At 46.3% G+C, this 22,816-nt stretch overlaps 1 protein-coding gene and 1 long non-coding RNA gene across 3 annotated transcripts; one reads left to right on the top strand and one right to left on the bottom strand.

The window, feature by feature from the left end:
• Window positions 1-4,370: 4,370 nt before the first annotated feature.
• KLHL38 (kelch like family member 38) lies at window positions 4,371-15,791 on the bottom strand. Of its 2 annotated transcripts, XR_007245482.1 has the most exons (5): window positions 15,587-15,791; window positions 11,720-13,176; window positions 10,459-10,564; window positions 5,113-5,464; window positions 4,371-4,757 (listed from the first exon to the last, which is right to left on the bottom strand). XR_007245482.1 is itself a non-coding variant. In XM_048508052.1 (4 exons), exons 2-4 carry the CDS (start codon window positions 13,067-13,069, stop codon window positions 5,166-5,168), a joined length of 1,755 nt encoding a protein of 584 aa, XP_048364009.1. In that variant the 5' UTR covers window positions 13,070-13,176; window positions 15,587-15,791; the 3' UTR covers window positions 5,031-5,165. The 2 variants fall into 2 exon arrangements, 1 of the variants encoding a protein (XP_048364009.1); XM_048508052.1 differs by lacking the exon at window positions 4,371-4,757 and having other exon boundaries at window positions 5,031-5,464.
• Window positions 15,792-16,125: 334 nt separating this feature from the next.
• LOC125438822 lies at window positions 16,126-20,511 on the top strand. Its single transcript, XR_007245416.1, has 3 exons — window positions 16,126-16,208; window positions 16,475-16,576; window positions 20,300-20,511. It is a non-coding gene; the product is annotated as an uncharacterized LOC125438822 (long non-coding RNA).
• Window positions 20,512-22,816: the final 2,305 nt, after the last annotated feature.

Raw genomic sequence — 22,816 nt, 5'->3', positions numbered from 1 at the left:
TAGAGGTGAACAAGATTTTCATGGTATAAACTTCTGAGAGTCACAGCGTGTCAGATTTAGAATCTAATTCTAACTGAAGACCAACACAGACACTTATCCATAAGTTCCCCCCAGGGTATAAGTTTATATGGGAAATGTATTGATTCACCGCCATCTAAGAAAATTTTATGTTAGAATGTTTTAATGGTAATTATGTAAATCATTTGCCATAATAATGTGTTTTAATCTACGTATTAGCTGCCCTGAGACTGGGATAGGCCAGGGGAGGGTGGGATATTAAATCGAATAAAATAAATCCAGCAAGCAGAAGGTACCACATTAACTAGAAGCAGGGGTAGGGAACCTTTAACACTCAAAGAGCCATTTGGACCCGTTTTCCACGGGAAAAGAAAACACTTGGAGCCGCAAATAATTTTTGACATTTGAAATAAAGATAACACTATATATATAGGGGTTTTTTTTAAAACCTTTTACTCCGCTCATTCTGAGAAGTTCATGGATGCGCCCGCCCTGCTGCCTGTAGGGCAGGCAAGGATGAAGCTGGCGGCTTGGCCTTGCCGGCCGCCAGGAAAGCACCCGCCCCGCTCCAACGGGGCGGGCGAGAGGGGAAGCCCGCGGCGTGGCCCAGCCGACCGTGGGCAGTTGGTGCACCCACCCTGCTGCCTGCAGGGCGGGCAAGGATGGGGCCAGCGGCTTGGCTCGTGGAGCCACGGTGCAAGGGCAGAAGAGCCGCATGCGGCTCTCGAGCCGCAGGTTTCCTACCCCTGAACTAGAGAAAGGCAAAAGAGCTTCCTCCTGGAATTTCACTAGCCCTGGCCAATGCATAAGCTTCATGCTGTCTGCTATTAGTAAGGGACAGTGTTGCAATCCCGATCCAATTCTTGATCTGAACAGACTCCAGAACATGAACACACCATTCCTGATAACCACCAGGCTAAATCCCAGCCTCTGGCCATGAGCTTCCTGATTTAGGCTCCTGATTAGTTATAAGGGCTTCAGGAAAAAGTGTAGTCAAGAGCCAGTGGCATGAAGTGCTTAGAGTGTCATATTTGGATCTAAGAGGCTCATGTTCAAATCCCCACTCTGCCATGAAAAGCATTCTGGGTGATCTTGTGACGATAAAATGGAGGAGAGAACAGCAAAGTAAGCTGTTATACCCCACCTTGGCAAGAAAGGTGGGGTATAAATGAAGCTGTTGTTGTCGAAGGCTTTCACGGCCGGATTCAACTGGTTGTTGAGAGTTTTCTGGGCTGTGTGGCTGTGGTCAGGTAGATCTTGTTCCTAATGTTTCACCTGCATCTGTGACTGGCATCTTAAGAGGTGTATCACAGAGAGAAGTCTGTTACACACTGTGTCCAGACTTCTCTCTGTGATACACCTCTGAAGATGCCAGTCACAGAGGGAAGTCTGTTACACACTATGTCCAGACTTCCCTCTGTGATACACCTTTGAAGATGCCAGCCACAGATGCAGGCAAAACGTTAGGATCAAGAGCTACCAGACCATGGTCTCACAGCCTGGAAAACCCACAACAACCAGAAGCTGTTGTTGTTTGTTTATTTATAATTCAATTTCTAGGCTGCCCTTCCCTGTAAATGGGCTTGGGGCGGCTTACAACAATAACATTTCAATTAAACAAACCAGTTTCAATCTACATATTGTGGCCTCTTACTAACCAATACTATCTGAGGGGAATGGATTAATTACTCGTATCACTAATATTGTCAGTAATACAACTGAACATAAACCAAACAAAAGGGAAAGAGAGAGGAGAATAAGGAAGACTATCCGGGGTAGGGGAAGGAAGGAGGGAAAGGGAAAGGTGTTGTTGTTGATAATAATAATAATAATAATAATAATAATAATAATAATAATAATAATAATAATAATAATAATAATAATAATAATAATAATAATAAAATTTCAAGTCTAGAAATGAAGTGCTTAATAATCATGCACAATCCGATCACTCTTTTGTTCATGTTTATTTTCTCCACCTGTTAAGTTTCATGTCAAAACGACTACATGTAGAGAACAGGCCAGGGACACAGGAGCGAAGTTTACTGGAACACTCATTTATCTCTGCACCGAATTTTTTTTCGTAATTTGTCAGGAGTGTTTAATCAAAAACTCAAAGAGAGATGCATTAAAATGATAAACAGATGACAGCACAAAGAAAGCACTGCCCTTGGGACCAGCTTTGCTCCTTGAGAAGTGCCTGGACATTAAAATTAAAAGGCATATCCCTCCCCCCCCCACCCCCACCCCTCCTGCTGAAGATCAAAGAGACAACAGTTTCTTGACACAAATGGTCCATGCAGATGGAGGGAAAGAGACTCTAGGGCAGTGATGGCGAACCTATGGCACGGGTGCCAGAAGTGGCACTCGGAGCTCTCTCTGTGGGCATGCGCACACAGAGTTTGTCATGGGGGGGGCAGAAAATCACCCCCCCACACACACACACATCTAGGCTGGCCTGGGCCACTGAGCACAATGTGTGCGCACAGCGGTGAGCAGGGAGGACTTGGCTGGCGGGCCTGATGGATGGCTGCTGCCCGAGGAGCGGGGGCGCAGAGGAGGCAGAGATGCTAGAGAGGCACAGAGCGGTGCACGTGGGACTTGCTGGAGGCTAGAGCAGGCTGGCCCCTGCTCCAGCTGGTGGGGCAGAGGAAGAGGGAGCCAACCAGTTTTTTCTAAACAAAAACCTCAGCATTCAGGTTAAATTGCTGAGTTGGCACTTTGAGATAAATAAGTGGGGTTTGGGTTGCAATTTGGGCACTCGGTCTCGAAAAGGTTCGCCATCACTGCTCTAGAGACAGGGCAGAGAAGATTGAGACCAAAATGAACCCAGGAAGCTGAATCAGACCATTGGTCTATCAAGATCAGTACTGTCAGCTTGGACTGGTAACGGCACGCCTGGATTTCAGGTAGAGAGAGATCTTATTACTATGTGATCCTTTTAAGCCAGAGATGCCAAAGGCTGCTGCGTGAAAAGCCCATTCTGTCCCACTGATTGGATTGCCAACTCTGGGTTGGGAAAGACCTGAAGATTTTGGAGGCAGAACTTGAGAAGGGCAGGATTCAAGGAGGAAAGGGATGTGGAATAATGCCCTAAAGTCCATCCTCCAAATCAGCTATTTTCTTCAGACCTGCAGGGGTCTGCAACCTGCGGCTCTCCAGATGTTCATAGACTACAGTTCCCATCAGCCCCTGCCAGCATTTTGCCATGCTGGCAGGGGCTGATGGGATTTGTAGTCCATGAACATCTGGAGAACCACAGGTTGCAGACTCCTCCTCCAGAGGAACTGATCTGGGTTGTCCAGAAATTAATTGTAATAGCAGAATACCCAATAAAGGGAGGTTTGACTCTTGAAAGCTTATACCTCAACATTTTTGTTGGTCTGGAAAGTATTTACCAGTACAGCTACCCTCTGAAACCATGTACGGCCATTCAAACCTTTTTCTTTATATCCAAAGAATCAGCATTTTGTTTTGATATATGTCATAAAATATATCATAAAATTATGAAGATCTATTACTGAAGCATGACTCCATGGAACCCCAAATAACCAAGCCAAATGTGTTGCGGAATCTCTCCTTTATTAGGATACATACATGTTAGAAAACTCATAACAAAGTTCTTTTTCAGCAAGCCAGTTATCTAGAGGTGGTTAATTCCAATGACAGCCTCCTTCCTTACCTCACTTCCTGTGGGACTAAAAGGCTGGGATTTGCCAGACTTGATGTGTATAGGTGGTCGTTCGGTCTCCCTGCACCTTCCTGTCTCTTTCACCCCATTCTGCCTTCTGCCATTTCCTCAACAGGGACCAGTTGTCTTCCTTTCTACTTTAGAATTCTCTCACTATTCCATTTCTGATTGGTTCATCAGGGCAATTGGCTGACATATGGGAATGCATGTTCCCATTTCCTGCTGGATTTGTTACCGCTTCTATGATGCACTGAATATAAATGATGAAGCTTTTCATTGTCAGGGAAGATTTTCTAGGGAGACAGGAACACTTAGATGTATGGTCCTACCCAAGAGGACCAAGAGTCAACAGGTATGGTTGCCTGAATGGCAATGTTAGAGAGGCACACCAAGTTATCCTATTGGTTCTGGTGGGTTTTCCAGGCTGTGTGGCTGTGGTCTGGTGGATTTTGTTCCTAACGTTTCGCCTGCATCTGTGGCTGGCATCTTTGGAGGTGTATCACAGAGAAAAGTCTGTTTCACACTGTGTCTAAGTGAGAAGGGAAAGTTTAGTGTGGTATATTGTCCATGTCCCAGGGTGATACGCCTCTGAAGATGCCAACTACAGATGCAGGTGAAATGTTAGGAACAAAATCCACCAGACCACGGCCACACAGCCCGGAAAACCCACCAGAACCAGTTGAATCCGGCCGTGAAAGCCTTCGACAATACAAGTTATCCTACGTTTGGCCTTGCTTGATCTTCCTCAGATTTCCCAGAAAGGCTTTTTTTTTTTTTGAGGCTGTGAAGAATGGCATAAACTCAGAACTGATGGAGGAAAGTCTTTTGGTGCTAGAGGCTGAAAAATCCAAACAGTTCCTCACATGATAACGAATTAAACGACAGAGCATTTACTATTCTTTTATTCACCCAATCTACATTGTGGATAGACAGCTACATTGACTTCATATCAGAACCAGGCAGTGGTCAAGGAATTCACTCTGCTTTACTGCCTTGGTAATCAATGCCCTTTTGGTGATTTCCTTGGCAACTGCATATCAGAATTCATTCATTCATTCATTCATTCATTCATTCATTCATTCATTCATTCATTCATTCATTCATTCATTCATTCATTCATTCATTCATTCATTCATTCATTCATTCATTATAAGATTTATAAGGGCTTGAGGCGGCTCACAAAACGGCTGCACTTTAAACAGCAAATCAACAGAACATTTCAAATACAAAAATGCAGCTTAATTCATTAAAAACTTAAAAATTTAAAAGCTTAAATAGCGATTGCAAATTTACATACAAGTTAAAACAACAAAGCGCCCAATCTAAAGGCCAGCGGAGGGAGGGGATAGGTAGGACCCCAGATGGAGATCAGGGCCCGACCAGGTGGAAGGCAGCAGCCTCATCAAGCAAATAACAATTGGGATTTTTCACGTGAAGAAAATAACACTTGTTCCCCTCAGTCCTTCTCCCACAAGAGACTGGAGAATGGCACACACTGGACAGCGAGGCACCCGTGGTCAAATAGTCTGTGAGGCAGTTTCCCCTTTGAAGCCCAGGTGTCTGTCTTGGGGTCGTAGCACTCGAGCGAATCGGAGTCTTCAATGGCGTTGTCACTGGTGAGGCAGCGGCCTCCTGTCAAATACAGCTTTTCGTTGATCACTGCAGCACCGTGGTGCATCCGCCTGTCTTTCATATCTGCACACTTCACAAATTTATTGGCCTTCGTATCGTAGGCAATGACTCGCCTGGTATATCCTAGAGTAAAGCCCCCCCGCCAAAAGTCTGAATGAGAAGAAAGTGTAAAGGACAGCATAGGAGTTAACAACGATAATGACTCCCAAAACTGAGGTGGGTTGTATCTCAAGGATATTAGTATTTTATTTATTTATTTATTTATTTATTTATTTCATTTTTAAACCGCCCTCCCCCGAAGGGCTCAGGGCGGTGTACATCAACATAATAATACAAATATAAAACAATCTATAACAATTTTAAATTAATAGAATTTAAACAGTTTAAAATTTACAATTTACAGATGGCGACTTATCCCAACCCCATTCCCGCCCACGGGAGACCAAGATGGTATGAGGGTCAGATGGTCATCCCGGCTGGCCAAAAGCCTGGCGGAACAGGTCCGTTTTGCAGGCCCTGCGGAAACTCTGAAGGTCCCGCAGGGCCCTAGTCTCCTTAGGGAGCCTGTTCCACCAGGTAGGGACCAGGGCAGTAAAAGGCCTGGTTCTTGTTGAGGCCAGCCGGATCTTTTTTGGGCCAGGAATTTCCAGCAACCGCTCCTCCGTAGAGCGGAGGGCCCTAGTAGGGCAGTACGGGGAGATGCGATCCCTCAGATATGTAGGCCCAATGCCGCTAATGGCCTTAAAGGTCAAGACCAGCACTTTGAAGATGGCCCGGAACTCGATGGGCAGCCAGTGTAGATGGTATAGGACCGGAGTAATCCGGTCCCAACTAGCTGTTCCTGTAAGTAGTTTGGCTGCCGCATGTTGAACGAGTTTCAATTTCCTGGATCACTGACAGAGGCAGGCCAGCGTAGAGCGCGTTACAATAATCCAGCCTAGAGGTGACCGTTGCATGGATCACTGTGGCCAGGTCAGAACGGGACAGATACGGGGCTAATTGTCTCGCCTGTCGCAGATGGTAAAAAGCGATTCGGGCAGTTTGAGTGACCTGGCCCTCCATTGATAATGTCGGGTCCAAAGTCACGCCCAAGCTCTTAACAGTCGAGGTTAGATGTAAGACCTTGCCGTTTAGCGACGGCAAGCAAAAGTCCACCGGTCTCTCCCCTCGTCTTTTTTTGCCTAAGTTTACATGTACCACCAGCTGTGTGAAAATACAACTCTCATGGACACTGCAGGGGCGTACCGCCCAGGGGGCCATATGGGGTCAAAGGTTCCCAGGCTGCAGCCATTTAGTCACATGGGGAGTGAAAATCACCCCACACACCTCCTCCGTCCCCCCCCTCAGGTCCATACATTAACTTCAAGACCTGGTGCAAAAAAAGTTGATTGGTTGTGGTGGGGGAGGGCAGCTGCCCATAAGGTGGGGGGGGGGGAAACTTTTTGTACTGGGCTACATTTTTCCTAGATACACCTCTGGGACACTGCCATTGTCTACCAAGCTAGTCATGAGAATGGATTTGTCCATTTTGGCCACACCCCTTCCAGGGATGTACTACAGAAAATGGTGCCCAGGACAACCACTGGAATTGAGCCCCCCTGGACTTCACTTTCCCAGTGTGGCCTCCACAGTGGTGCAGCAGAGGAGAGGCTGTAGAAGCCACACTGGGGCTGCTCAGCAGAGTCCATGGGGGATGGGTGAATGGGGGATGGGGGGCATGGAGACAAGTAACCTTCCACTGCCCCAGCAGAGCCTCCACAGCCCTTACTCACTGAGGAAGGGCTGTGGAGGTCATGCTGGGGTGACACTGCCTGGAATCTTCAAGACTCCGAGGATTCTTCCACCTACCAGTGGTGGCGAACCTTTGGCACTCCAGATGTTATGGACTACAATTCCCATCAGCCCCTTCCAGCATGGCCAATTGGCCATGCTAGAAGGGGCTGATGGGAATTGTAGTCCATAACATCTGGAGTGCCAAAGGTTCGCCACCACGGACCTAGACTTTGACACCTCTGCTGGGGTGTGGAGTGGGGGGGAGGTGGGAGTCCAGGTGGGGGAATCCCCAGGGATCTCAGTAGCACCTCCATGAGGCTTCCCTGCCAGGACAGCTGCCTTTCCCCCTGCATGCTCCAGCCCCACAGCTTGCTTGCCATCAGGCAGCCTCTTCAACTTCTGGATGGTTCCCTCTTTGCTTGCTCCCCTCCCTGTGACATCACTGTACTCTGATGAAGATCACTGCCCTCCCCTTTTAGCCTGCCTGCTTCCACCCACCAAACAGCTCTGTGTTGGTGGGTTGCAGCCAGAATCCCTGGGAGATTGCTTGCCATTTTGCTAGAAGAAGAAGAGAAGAGTTTGGATATACATCCCCCCTTTCTCTCCTGTAGGAGACTCAAAGGGGCTTACAATCTCCTTGCCCTTCCCCCCTCACAACAAACACCCTGTGAGGTGGGTGGGGCTGAGAGAGCTCAGAAGAACTGTGACTAGCCCAAGGTCACCCAGCTGGCGTGTGTGGGAGTGCACGGGCTAATCTGAATTCCCCAGATAAGCCTCCACAGCTCAGGCGGCAGAGCTGGGAATCAAACCCGGTTCCTCCAGATCAGAGTGCACCTGCTCTTAGCCACTACGCCACTGCTCCCACTGCTGCTAGCACCAGGGAACCCTAGGTTTGGGCCCACCAGTACTATTTAATTTGTTCGTAAAGCATCTGGAACTAGGGGTGAGTAGTGTAGTTGCCAGCTCTCGGCTTGGAAATCCCTGGAGATTTGCATGTAGAACCTGGAAAAGGTGGGGTTTGTGAGGGAGCTCAGAAAAGTATGATGTCATAAAGTTCACTCTCCAAAGCCGCCATTTTCTCCAAGGAACAGATCTCTGTCACCTGGAGACCAGATGTAGTTCCAGTTGATTTCTGGCCCCCGCCTGGAGGTTTGCACCCTTCTTAGGAGAGGGAAAGACTTTCTTCTTTCCTTGTTTATTCTCCATTCCTTCCTACATTCACAGTGATGTAAGAAGGACTATCCATGTCTTTGCTAAGCCTGACTTAATAGATTGCTTAAATTTAAGATCTTGCCAAAGTGGTTATGTGGCTATTTTTCTGCAACGCTGCTCTTTTCTAAATGTCTGTGTTTTAACATGAAACAGTTTCAGAAGGATGCCACTGTAATTTCAGACACAATTATAACAATATCAGCCCTCCCCCCCCAATATCTCATGAAAGCCAAGAATCTCTCTACTCAGTCCTATAAACCAGTTTTTGTTTTGATGTGAATTGTCTAAGGGAGACTTCACATATATTGGATGCTTTAATATTTTTTAAAAAGAATTTATTATTATTATGGTTTTCAGTTCCAGTTTGCTGATAAGCCAGGAACAACTAGATGATGTTATGGTGAACTGACTGGTAAAGGGAAACTTATCAGCAGTTAATCTCTCCGTTTTAAAGGAGAATGAATTTTGTTTTAAAATGAGCTGAAATGTTTGTGTACTTTGTTAAATAAACCGAAAAGCTTAGGGCTTAAGCTCATCGGTTGAATGACTGGTACAAAGATTTAGAATAAATACATTTGGAGGCATTAAATATGAACATCTCTTCCTCAGACACATTTGGGCGCTCTGCTTCTCTGCATGCAGAATTACTTCACATGTTTTGATTTTTCCACAAAGGAAATGTATGCGTGTTCTACAACATATAATCCATGACACACACTCATGCTGATTTCCCCATGTGAACATGTAATGAGAAGCTCACGAGGCTTTCTGTGATCATGAGTCATGATAGAAATGTGTCTGCATCATACATGTGATACTACAAATGCAGTCATACAGAGAAAGATTTCCATGCAGACAAACCATCATGTATGACATGCTAAACATTTGAAAGAACTAATTTGGAAATGAATCCTGAAGTCTTAGGTGACAATCATAAAGTCCTTATTGCTTTTGGTTAATAGAAAGGTTAGATTTTAGAAATGGGGGTGTTCTAAGGGTTCCCCGATGTGATCTCCCCAAGTTCAGCCCTTATTTGTACTGCTGTCACTCTCTCCTTGTCACTGGCCGTTTCCCCACTTTTAAAAATGACGTCGGTTTCATCCGACATGGACCTTTTCAGCGCGGGAATTGTGTTCCCCGGCTTCCCCACTGTCCCGTGCTCTGCGCGGGGTCATCAAAAGACGCCGTTTTCAGCAGCGCCAGAAATGACGCGCACTGAGGGGGCACAAGAGCGGCAGAGTCAGGGCAGCTGCGTTGTCGCCGCCCCTATAGTGGGGAGTGCCGCTGGACCCCGCGCTACTTGGCAAGAGTAGCGCGTAGCAAATGGTGAGTGGGGAAAGGCCCACTGTGAGGTTTTTTTTTGGCAGAGAGCCCAAGCTTGGGTTGTCAGACACCTGTTGAGGGCACTTCCGCAATACTGTCACTTCCGCAATACTGGCAACAGAGGGCATTTGCCGCCAGCTTATGGCGACCCCATATTTTCAACACAAGAGAGGAACAGAGGTGGTTTGCTGTTGCCTGCCTCTGCATAGCGACTCTGGTCTTCCTTGGGATTCGCCCATCCAAATATTAATCAAGGCTGACCCAGCTTAGCTATCAGGCTGTGACAAACCTACTGCAGGAGAACTGCATGTGGCTAGAACTATTGTAGAGAAGGATCACACATTGTTGATTGAAAACAACCAGCCAAAGCTCAGGCTACGTAGTTTTATAGACATAATGAATAATAACTCCCCCAGCTCAGTCGCTGAACAGGAACTTAAAATCCTCAAGCATCAATGTGTTACAGACATTTCCACTTATGTGACTAGTTGGTTAATTCTCTGATTATTGACTTGACCCTGGGATAAAAGCAGTAGCTGGTAAATTTGGGGAGTTCTGATCCAGATGGCCCAGGCTACCCTGATATTGTGAGATCTTGGGCTTGCCCTGGTTAATACTTGGATGGGAGACTGACAAGGAAGATCAGAGTTGCCGCAAAGGGGCAGGTGATGGCCTGTTCATCTCTTGCCTTGAACATCTCCAAGTGGAGGAAGGAACTACACTGCATCGTCATGCATGTGGGGGAAAACCATTCCACGTTGGGATTTTGAATGGTGAAAACCAGATATCAATGTTCAAAGAAACCCTACCGCCAACAATGAAAATCCGGTCTCCAATCAAAGCTGCCGGTGCGCAGACATTCTTCACCATCCGAGTCTCCATTCGGAACCACATGTTCCTAGATACATGATATATCTGAGAAACACAAGGGCATGAAATAATTTCCCAGATTTGGGGGAAAATACTGTCCCTAATTGCATACCCATAATTGCATACCCCAATTTTCTTTCTAAAATGAAGGATAACTGATCATAACTTTGCAGAAATTATAATCAGTTGCTGAAACAGAAAAGTACATTTACAATAGCATTCTAAGCAGAGTGTGATGTGGAGGCCAAGTAAGCCAATGCAATTCTGGGCTGTATCAATAGGAGTATAGTGTCTAGAGATTGAGGGATGTAATTGTACCTCTCTATTCTGCATTGGTTAGACCTCACCTGGAATATTGTATACAGTTCTGGGCACCACAATTGAAGAAGAGTATTGACAAGCTGGAATGGGTCCAGAGGAGGGCAACCAAAATGGTCAAAGGTCTGGAATCTATGCCCTACAGGGAGAGGCTTAGGGAGCTGGGTATGTTTAGTTTGGTGAAGAGAAGGTTATGAGGTGACATGATAGCCATGACATGTTGGTGAGGGAGCAAGCTTGTTTTCCGCTGCTCCAGAGACTAGGACCAGGAGTAATGGGTTCAAGGTGAAGGAAAAGAGAAAAACTTCCTGAAAGCAAGGGCTGTTCGACAGTGGAATGCACTACCTCAGAGTGTGGTGGAGTCAGAGGTGGGATCCAGCAGGTTCTCACAGGTTCCCAAGAGTAGGTTACTAATTATTTGTGTGTGCTGAGAGGGGGTTGCTAATTGGTGATTTTGCCACGTGATTTTTGCCTTAGTTACGCCCCTCCTCTCAGCAGTAGCGCGCAGAACTTGAAGCAGTCTAGCAGGAGGTGCACTGGCGTGCGTGGCAGCCTGCGCCTGTGTGCATTCATTTCCCGCCCAAGGACCGGCGCAGCAGCTGTGTCCTTGCCACAGCCTCGCCCAGGAATGCCACACCCCGTCGTGCCCCGCCTAGCCCCATTGGTGCTACGCCACAGTTTGAATCCCACCACCATGGGAACCTGTTACTAAAATTTTTGGATCCCACCACTGGATGGAGTCTCCTTCTTTGGAGATTTTTAAAGAGAGGCTGGATGGCCATCTGTCAGGAGTGCTTTGATTGTGCATCGTGTCTCTATAGTTGCTCAATATTGCTTCCAACAGTGATACACTGACATAGTGGAGGTGAGATTAGTAATTACCTGTACTAGCCGGGCAGGATTTTGCATATTATCCTCTCCTCCGAAAAGGTAGATTCTTTGGTCTTTAGCAGACACAGCGGGATGAAGAACGGCAACAGGCATATTTGCCATATGTTCCCAAATGTTATAGATGCTGTCATACCTTTCCATGGAATTTAGGATTTCCTGGTTCTCCCCAATGCCCCCAATAGCAAAAATGTAGTTTTTGTAGGCCACACTCCTGTGGGAATAGCGTGGAACCAGCATGGACTCTACCAACCGCCACTGATTAAGTTTGAGTGAGAAGATGTAAACATTGTCACTAACTTGTCTTTGCCTGTTGCCGATGGGGATGCCCCCAAGGAGATAAACAGTACTTTGCAAACTCGCTGCAGAGGCCTTATAGAGACCGGTTGGGTATTTGGCGAGAGTCAACCATTGGTTCGTCTTCTCATCATACAGCAACACATCCCTCATGGTCTGCTCGTTGTCCTTCCGACCACCAACCAGAAGGAGGAATTCTCGGTATGAATATCGCCGTGGAACGTGCCACGTGGGTTTGACATCAGGAGTGCTGGTGCTGTACAAAGAAAACATCTGTTTACTCGCCAGTTCCAGGATACTTCGACAAGTGGGGGACGACTGAATGAGAGAGTCGTTGGCGATGAAATGGAAGAAGAAGATAGGGTGGACATACTGAAGTCTGACCTTCTTGAACAAGTCTTGGATGTAGCCTTGCCGTGCTTGGAGATCGTGCCGAACCCAGGCTATGAGGGCCTCAAAGACTTGTTCCTCCTCACCGCAGAGCTCGTCGTCTCCCAGATAGTTCAACAGTTCCAAGGCGCAAAGTTCTTTCAGGTCTTCAGAAGTGGCTACCTCAGGGAACTGCTTCAGAGCCATCGCTTTGGCTTTCTTGTTGAGATTTTCACAGTGCAAGTTTTCTGAGACCCTGATCATGCTGAGACAGTTATCTGGAGTCAGTTGGTCCTGGAGGTAAGCTGAACAGGCCTCAAATAGTCTTGAATACTGGAGCATGGAAGCAGTCTCCATCAGATACAAAACATTCTCCACTGTTATGAGAATCTCGCCTGTGTAGACATAAGTGATGATGCAGTGAAGGATGCCTGAGTCGATACCATGGAGGTTGATTTTTTCTTGACCGCTTTCTATAAAGTTGCTGCAGAACATTGCCCTGAAGTAAGGACTGCTTGAAGCAAGGACATTCCTATGGCAAGGGATTTCAATATCTCCTGTGCACAGAGTGACGTCAGTTAGGATCCTGCTTTGCCGTAGAACATTTAGCTGTCTTAGCAGGTCAGAGGAGAAATCTTGGTCTCGGAAGAGCAGGTCTTGCAGATTTTTCTCTTCCATAAGGAAACTCAAAAAGATGTCATCGTTATTTCGTAACAGCGTTTCCTCGAATTATTCAACTGGGAAGCTCAAAATCCAGTGGTTCTTTAAATATAATCTATCTAGATCTGAAAGGTGAGATGAGAAAAACCAGTAGCAAATACCAGTAGAAGACCAAGCATCTTATTTTATAAAACAAATCGGTTACACTGGAATTCTGGGGTTATCGATGTTCGTGGGCAAGATCAGCTCTTTGATGAGGTCATCTGATGAGGTGGCTGTTTCAGGTGGCAGGTTTTGAGGGTGCTAACCTCCTATTTTGCCCGCAACTAATCAACTAGCTGCCTGTCTGCCCACCAGCTATTCCACACGGGAGATTGTTCTCCTTGTCTTCTTGTTCTCCCAGATATCTTGAAAAGCAATGTGGTAAGTCACACATGTGGGTGCGAAAAGTGGAGTCAAGCTACAGCCAATTTATGGCAACCCCAGCAAGGAGATGTCAAGGCAAGAGAGAAGCAAAGGTGGTTTGCCACTGCCTTCCTCTGCAGGGTCTTCCTTGGTCTGCAGGGTCTTCCTCTCTAAGTACTGATCCTCTTAGCTTCCAAGATCTGATGAGATTGGGTTGTGGTTGCTAAACCCCCATGCAGGTGGGGAAATCCTCTGCTTTGGGGTCCCACCCCTACCTCACCCTCTGGTGCCAGAGGCGTAGCTGGGCCAAAATGCACCGGTGCGCATTCTATATTTTCCATCCCCATGGCCTCCCCATGGCGCCCCCCACAGCACCCCCCTTCCCTCCTTCCCCCACTTACCTTAGTTCCTTTCCTTTTTCTAGAACTTTTTCAGGCTGCAAAAGGCCTGTTCACAGTAAAAATGGCCTGACAGGAACTGTACTTCCCAGGAGACCTTGTGAGCCCCAAGGTCTCCTGGGAACTGTAGTTCCTCAGGCAGCTTTTACTGTGAACAGGCCTTTTGCAGCCTGAAAAAGTTCTAGAAAAAGGAAAGAAACTAAGCTAAGTGTAGGAAGGGGGTGGAAAGAATGCCGCAGAGGCGGGGGTGCTCTTGAGGGTACTGCAGGGGGCAAGGGGAGCGGCCTTGGGGCAATTTTCTGCACTCCCCCATCTGGTTACCAGGATGATCAAAATGGTGGCCAAGCTCTCATGAGATAAAATAATCTCATCATTCAGGATGCTTTTTAGAGAAGGAACAGCTTGCTGCTCTATTTGTTAAAGAAAACAGGGATAATTAAGAGCTAAGAGAGTCATCTCCTTCAGTTCATGCTCAGTAGCATCCTCAGTGAGGCATGCTGGGGGGGAATAGGGTTGCCAACTCTGTGCGAATTCCTGGAGATTTAGGGCATGGCCTAATGAGGGCAGAGTTTGGGAAGGGCAGGAACCTCATCAAGGAAACGGAGCCACTCTAGGACCTCAATTGTCCTAGACTCTATAGTACACCGTGTGCTGTTTTTCCGTGGTCCGGAGATCAATTGTAATTCCTGGAGAACTCCAGGTCCCTAGGAGGATGGGGTTATCGCCAGCCCTTCAAATGCTGAAACATCTTGAACCAGCACTAACAGCTTGATTAATGCGAGCATAATTTTGAAAGAATGCACAATTTTTATAAAGCGTGTGCAGCAGAATGAACAGACCCATTACTGCTTCAACCCTGAAGCTCAAAGTGAACCATTTATTCATGATAAATATTTGGAACGCGGACATGTTGGCCTTTCGTTCTCAAGAAGCACTTGTAGTTTTAACATCCTTAATCTCCTCTCTCCCCCCTCCCCAAATTTACTCATACCCGAAGAATGTAACTCTGGCAGACCAACATGACAAACAAAATGCCTAGACACTGGGAATTTGTAGACAAAAAACGTTGCAGATCGTTTATTTACTCTGCCATTGATTTTGCTGTCATATCAACCGAGAAACGAATCGGGGCTGTAGATTCTTTTCTGTTTACATTGTGCAAAGATCTGCCAAAACGTTGCCCTCCGGCCCTCCCCTGTTCCATCTCCATCATAATCTACTTGATAAAATTGATGCAAACGTCTTGGGTAACTCTTGATCTAAACATGATGCCAGCTGAGAGAAAATCACACTCCTGTGGGACTTTGCACAGTCTCTTGTTCAAACTGGGCTGCAAAACATCCATGTGTGCGGACATGTAGTTTGGTTTGCCCAGGCAGCAAGTCACAGAGTGCATGCAAAGTCCCACAGGAAAAGTCTTTTTGCTATGCCAGCCTCATGTTCAAATCAAGCCGGATTTAGTTTTTTTTTAAAGCAACAGTTTTATTGCTGCTGAAGGAAGTCCCCCCCCCCCCAAACTCTGCTACTCTTGAGTGAGGTGGGCTGCTGCCCTCCGGCTATTCAGCCCCCCTCTCTTGCCTCAAATCAAACACAAAATATGTCACCTTGTTCCTGCTATAGCTGTCTGCGCTGAACTGCAGTGACTAAACACACAACAGGAAAAAACCAGGCAAAACATCTCCCCAATCTAACTGCTCACATTTGAATTAAAAATGGCAGCACATCCATTTACCTTATTTGTCCCCTGCCTTCAGTTGCTTGCAGCTGAAACTTTCCAGGGATAGATTTGAATATGAAGACTATTTTTTTTTAAAAAGCTATTAAACCTTCTTGTGCCGGCTCTTTAGCTGGTGAAATGATTCATAGGGGTGATTTTTCAGGTTTGTTTAGCACCAAGGCACTGTCATTGCTCTCTAGAGATTGCTTAACTAGGTACCACAGCGAGGCACTGTATACATTCCTTGGCTAAGAATAGTTACCCGGGGACTTTGCACTGTGTTGTCACATGTGACTTTCCACTTGCCAGCTACAGGGAGGCACACAGAAAGATGAGCTACCAACCATGCCCGAGGGCTGTTTTTCTGGCGAGTATTTACATCCGAAAATAGACGCAGAACTGGCGCTTACAAAAGATCTGGCTTGAATCAGTGAAAGGGCCCTCAGGTAAACTAGTAATTCTAGAAGCCTGTAAACAGTCTGGAACTTCTAGAGACGTCTTCTAGTATTGGTTCATCCCAGTGTAGTTATTGTTCAGCTTTCGTTCTGCCCGGTGGGGTCCCGTACCTTTGAAATGGTGGTTCTTTCGTTAAAACTGGAATGCCAAGGAGCAGCAGTGGCGTAGCGGTTAAGAGCAGGTGCGTTCTAATCTGGAAGAACCGGGTTTGATTCCCTGCTCTGCCACCTGAGCTGTGGAGGCTTATCTGGGGAACTAGATTAGCCTGTGCACTCCAGCACACGCCAGCTGGGTGACCTTGGGCTAGTCACAGCTTTTCGGAGCTCTCTCAGCCCCACCCACCTCGCCGGGTGTTTGTTGTGAGGGGGGAAAGGGCAAGGAGATTTGAGTCTCCTGAAGGAGAGAAAGGGGGGATATAAATCCAAATTCTTCTTCTTCTATTGCTAGACTACGATGCAATCTCAGAGGAGGAGGAATCACTTTTCATGATTAACGTCTCCAATATAGACATTTTTTTCTTCATGTGTGGTATTGTAACACCTCACTTGGGTATGTATTTACATGGACACGGGTGTCGTATGGGTTGGGCACGCCAGCAGTTCCTGTGAATGGAGCACGTTCTGGCCTGATTCACACATACATGTATACCACACTTGTGTACTATACTCTTGCAGGCTATTAAGAGATGGGGGACTAGATATGACAGCAGTCTAGGTGCCCTAGTTGCCTGAATTCCTTGGGGTTGAGAATTTGGGGTCAGGGGCTAGTAATGCTGTTATGGGCAGATAAATGGAAGGCCTGAATAGCCAAAATACTTGTATCATTAAAAACACTTGTATCATTATTGCAGCAAACCAAGGTTTGTTCTTTAATTTGAAGGTGTACATTTCAACTTGCAAATGCAACATTATACTGTGTGAAGTGGTTGGATCCCAAGGTTGCCTGGCCTCCCCTGGCCACTAGTGGAAGATGGGGAAGGGGGTAGGATAGCCAGACCCATGTAGGGTAGCCAGATACCGTCATATCTGTGGGACCACATCACCCCATATTGCATCTGGAGGGAGCACTGTTCATCCAGTTGTCATCTCCTGGTAGTCTCTGGTAGTCTTGCTCCTCCTCACTTTCCCCGGCTGGCCCCCACCGGCCTCCTCCCATGCTTCAGGCCCCCATTGGAAGGATCAGAACGTCCGGCTAGCCCAGGGGTAGGGAACCTGCGGCTCTCCAGATGTTCAGGAACTACAATTCCCATCAGCCCCTACCAGCATGGACAATTGGCCATACTGACAGAGGCTGATGGGAATTGTAGTTCCTGAACATCTGGAGAGCCGCAGGTTCCCTACCCCTGGACTAGCCTCAACCAGATCTAGAGTTTTCTTGGCCTTGGCTCAGGCCTGGTGAAACTTTCTATCTCCTGAAACCAGGGATTTACTTCAGTTTTGCAGGGCCTGTAAAACAGAGATGTTCCACCAAGCCTTCAGTCGAGGCAGTTACGATTTCCTCCCCAACTTGCTGATCTCCTGATATTTGTCCTCCCTTATAAATGGGGAGAAAGTTGCTGTTTTAGTTATACTATGGCCCATCGTTGGAGTTTATTGAAACTTTAAATCTGTTAGTTGTCATCCGTGGATATGTGATTAAGATAATTTGATGATTAATTCAAAGAGATTTTGGTCCAAGTCCTACTCTAGAGAACCCCAGCTGAACCCAGAATCTGACCCACATGTTTAAACTGCTTGGTGCTACTTTTGACTTGGCTCCGAGAACTCTTTGTCTCCTGCCAACCTCCTGCAAAAGCATCTTTCTAATTTTGGCTCTGTCTCAAGTGGAATGAAGATGAACTCTGATGACCCCTTCCTTGCCTTAAGGGAGTTTGTACTTCTACCTACTGATGTTCCATTTTGCCTGCTACTGATGTTGGCTATATGGCTCATTACTGTTAAATGAAGATATTTCCATGTTGTGAGAAAGAAGACATCCCTAAGTGTCAACTGGTTAATTTTAGAAACTTTGTTCTATATGACCTAGTACAAAAACATGACAATAATAGTGGTGATGATGGTAAAGGATCTGCCACCGGAAATGCTTCCTTTAACACTAAAGAGGCATGAGTGCATAACATCCAAGAAGAACGAAGACCCCCCACAGAAGATATGAAACCAATGCTATCAGCTAATTGTGAATTGATTCACAGTGTGTGAATTTAAAAAAATCTATGCAACAGGGCTAGATGCGGAAAAGGGGGATGTTTTCACAAATGAGGAGTTTGCAGAAAACCGTTACTTTAAACATAGGGAGGGAGAACTAATAGAAAAATGTTTTTAGGAGCTGAGATCTCATAAGAATGTCATAAGATTATGTCAGCCATTTTGGATTGCCTAAACCATAATCTATTTACCTAGGTAATCTCAAATGGCTGCTGTGGTTTCATTTGGAAACCTGCAGTGAGTTGAGGAGAAAAGATAACTAAGTAGATGGGGTTAGGTAAAGCTAGGGTGATGTTTTTTCCGTTGGTGAATGATAATACCACTGCAATATTTAAAATACCGTTGTACCTCTGGTTTTCATAACTATGTAGTACTAGTGACTGACTACTAAAGTTAAAGCTGGGTGACCTTGGGCTAGTCACAGCTCTACGGAGCTCTCTCAGCCCCACCCACCTCAGAGGGAGTTTGTTGTGAGGGGGGAAGGGCAAGGAGATTGTCAGCCCCTTTGAGTCTCCTATAGGAGAGAAAGGGGGAATATAAACCCAAACTCTTCTTCTTCCTCTTCTTCTTCATAGTTCACTACCCTATTCCCAAATTGCATTTCTCGATGATGAGCAATGGATTTGTTGGATTCCATCTGGTTCTCACCATGCTGCAATAATTACCTTCCTTTCCCCTTGAATTGCAGTGCATTGTGTGCTGTGTTGTCTACAGATGCTGTACGAAGATAATCAATCTCCTGCCTTCTCGATCAGAGCCAGTGATGCAGTGAGATGCGAAGCAACATGTTTATACATATATATCTGTGGGGGCTATCAGCAACAACCAAGTAGTATAATGTAAGAAGAACCTGAATGCAAAGGAAGACATGGGGGCCATTTACACACTTGTGGTCTCCTTCCCATTGAGTGTATATTCCCTTTGGGTTTGATTCTTGGTCATGCACATGCTTTTCTCTCTTTGGCAGTCACCCCAGCTTCAGATCAGAGAATCCCCACAACTCTGAAAATGCAACCTTTTCTCTCCCTTCACAGGGAAAGCGAAGGAGATCAGCACGTGTTTAGCTTTCTTATGGTTTTCTTGCTCCTCCTTGCCTTTCCCTGCCCTCAGCATAGCAGTTTCTCTCACTCTTCGTGCCCCCTTCAGAAGGATCAAAAGGGTTTTTTTCCACACTGTGAAAAAATTGACAAGAAATTGACCTGGTCTAGCAAACTAATTCTAGACCAAACGCAGCAGGCAAAAACGCAGCAGGCAATCTCCCCAAATGGAGGTTGCAGGAAACAACAAGGAAGCAGGGCGTAGGAGGTTAAGAGCTCGTGTATCTAATCTGGAGGAACCGGGTTTGATTCCCAGCTCTGCCACCTGAGCTGTGGAGGCTTATCTGGGGAATTCAGATTAGAAAGGGGGGATATAAAGCCAAACTCTCTCTCTTCAGGGGGCAGGCAAAATGGAGGACCGGTTTGGCAAGGGATTCTGTGCAGGAAGAGAATCCCTGTACAAACAAAAAACCATGGGAAAATCCCACTGCTTTGCTTAACAGATATGGGATAAATAGCGCGTGCATAAACGGCTGGTGATTCTGATAAATCCAACTAATTATAAATACTGCCTGAGACAACTTGTTGGTGGTCCTCGTTTAACTGCAGGTTTCAGCAATCTTCTGTTGTTCCACAGCCTGTGTTTTATTTGGTCCCATATATTTTGAATAACCTTGTCGTTGTTTAGAGGAGTTGTTTTAGGGATTGATATTTTGTTAGCTGCCCTTGACTTTTCAGTTCCAGGAAGGCTGTATACAAATGCCATAAATAAAGAACGGATAGAAAGTATTAGAGAAACATAATAAAAGTCCAAAACGAGGACTCCAGGGTTCTGTAGATCTTCTTTTACAGATCAGAAAAGAAAATGATATGGGTAATATTTCTTATTTCAGGTTGTAATTAACAGGATTCTGTAGAGCTTCTTTTACTGATCGGGAAAGAAAATGATATGGGCAATATTTCCTGTTTCAGGTCGTAATTAACGTTTGTTACTCCTACTGATTTGTAACTGAGTTGTTTTTCCTCTACAGTGATTGTATTTGTGGATATGACTCTTGGGGGAAGAAAGTCTACTTGTCCGTTGGCTGCAGGCTCCTCAGCCACGCAACTCCCTGGGTGGTCACAGCAAGCCATCGCTCAAGTTGAGTCCGCCCCAGAGTGTTGATAAAATGAGATGATATGGCAACCTGTAGAATCGGGACAGGAAAAGACGTACAAATAAACGAATTCAATAAACAAACACACCTGGACCCATTCATCTCCTCCTCGTTTCTCTATAAATATTAGTGTATTTTCAGAGCAGCTGCCAAAGTTCACTACAGCTGAGTTTGAGGACTTTTCATTTCTGCTAACTAAGGCTAAATGCTGCAAGCTACAGATGCATTTACTATTTAACTATCAAGTGTTTCGGACTTGACAGTTCAAGCAAGACCTTCCCACGCGGAAACTTCTGCTTGCACATAAACTGAGCAGCTGTGTATTGCTGGAACAACAAAAACGGAGGACATTTAAAGTTGCCAGCTGTGGGTTCCGAAGCCCCTGGAGAAGGGGGGATTTGGGTGGGACTTCAGTGGCCTCTTTTTCCAAGGGAACTGAGCTCCATAGCCCAGCAATCCGTAATAATTCTGGATGATCTCTGGATGCATGCGGGCAGCCTTAGCTTTGCTTCCACTGGAATGAAGAGGTTAACTCTCAACCCTACTCCCCAGGTTTTGCCAAATGGATTAATTCCATTTGTGGAGGGGGCGTGGTGGGGTGTGGAGGGGATGTGGCGGGGTGTGGAGGGGGCAGGGCTGGTGCCGGAGTGAATTGCAGCGGCAAGGGGAGCACGAGGGCGTCATTAATAGTAGTGCCCAGAGAGGGCGCAGTTCCCTCTCCCTCTGCCCCTGTATATATGCAGAGTGAAACAGAAGAGACAGATTCTCAATTGCTCTTTATATATGAGTTTACTAACTATAAAGGGAGAGTTACATGGAGATAAAAATAAGAAATCCTTTCTTTCCTGTTACTCATCTGCATTACTGTACGTTTGGTTACATCTTGGTACCTATCTTCTGTCTTGTGCTCATGATGGTGATGGTGGTGGTGATATCGTGTCTGCTCAAACAAAGAAACAGAGGCAGTTTTCGCACGGGTGGTAAACAGCGCCCCAGGGATGGCAAAAACGCTGTCCCTGGGGAGGCTTTCACACAGCAGGCGCTGGTGCGTCATAGCAGCGCTGTGCTCGTGCCACCCAAGTGGTGCAGAAATGCCACTTTTGAACCTCGCTCCACAAGTGAGGTTTTTCAAAAGTGGCAGCTTCCACGCGCTGCCATGCAAACGGTGGAAAGCGGTGTTTCCCTCCCACCTTCCCCGACCGGCTTACCTACTCCTGCTGGCTCCTGTTGTGTTGGGGAGGCCAGGGGACAGGCCCCCTGGCCTCTGTCTCCAGAGCTGTTGCTCTGGCCAGGGGGGCATGTCCCGCGGCCTCCCTAACGCAACGGGAGCCAGCAGGAGCAGGTAAGCCGGTTGGGGACGGCACAGCCTGTGTGAAGGCTGCGCCATTGCCTGAGCCCCTATCGAGACCGTCTATGCATTGTTTATGCCGATGCACCCCCGCTCGCTGGCCGTGTGGAAAGGGCCTGAGTTAACTTTATAACTTCAGATGTATGTGCTCACTAATATGTAAGCAATGGCTATCTGACTGACCAATAGCTAATCAATAGATCAGGTCATAATCAGTGACTTCAGCAACTTGTTTACCTACAGTTAACCCTTTTAAAACTGAGTTGTGACAGACTCTTGTCAAATTCCAACATTATTTCCTCCTTTCATTCCCCGAAACACTGCTCATCTTTCTGTGGAATAACAAACCTAATTCCAGCATTCAGAATTTTTAAATTTTAGTTATTGTCTTCAGCCAGTTTGGCAGAAACATACAACAACGACAAACCTTTATTCGGCATTAATGAAATATGTTTTTGCATAATTGGATATCTACCTTGTTATTTTTATTTTTTTTTAAAGAGATACATGTGATCTCAGAATGACAAGCAATCCCTTTGCACATTTGAGTACCTGAGTAATTATTTATAAATCTGTTTCAACATGCTTCTGTTACGGAAGGATTGAGACAATAGTGGGGTTAAGGATATGTCTCTTGCACGAGACTTGCCTTTTCTCAGAAGAGAATGACATCTTTTATAGGTAAAGTCACACACAGTTAAATATATGCCTTTTCGAGCATTTTAATAGCATGCCTGGTACACACGGGAAACAATGTAATAAGGTAGGATCCAGAGGTTGTAGAAGAAGAAGAAGAGGAGTTTGGATTTATATTCCCCCTTTCTCTCCTGCAGGAGACTCGAAGGGGCTTACAATCTCCTTGCCCTTCCCCCTTCACAACAAACACCCTGTGAGGTAGGTGGAGCTGAGAGAGCTCCGAGAAGCTGTGACTCGCCCAAGGTCACCCAGCTGGCGTGTGTGGGAGTGTACAGGCTAATCTGAATTCCCCAGATAAGCCTCCACAGCTCAGGCGGCACAGCTGGGAATCAAACCCGGTTTCTCCA

Source organism: Sphaerodactylus townsendi, linkage group LG09 (genome assembly GCF_021028975.2).
Source record: "Sphaerodactylus townsendi isolate TG3544 linkage group LG09, MPM_Stown_v2.3, whole genome shotgun sequence".
Classification (NCBI taxonomy): Eukaryota; Metazoa; Chordata; class Lepidosauria; order Squamata; family Sphaerodactylidae; genus Sphaerodactylus; species Sphaerodactylus townsendi.
Note: the sequence above shows the minus strand (reverse complement) of the source record. Positions and strands in the feature narration are given on the sequence as shown.

Bases quoted from the DNA above. Each gene is read 5' to 3' on its own strand.
- KLHL38 (XM_048508052.1), bottom strand. From the start codon at position 13,069: ATGGAAGAGAAAAATCTGCAAGACCTGCTCTTCCGAGACCAAGATTTC. The intron at 10,565-11,719 runs GTAATTACTAAT...TGTGTTTCTCAG, and splicing joins ATCCTGCCCGGCTAGTACAG to ATATATCATGTATCTAGGAA. The intron at 5,465-10,458 runs GTAGGGTTTCTT...GCTTTACTCTAG, and splicing joins CCGGATTTTCATTGTTGGCG to GATATACCAGGCGAGTCATT.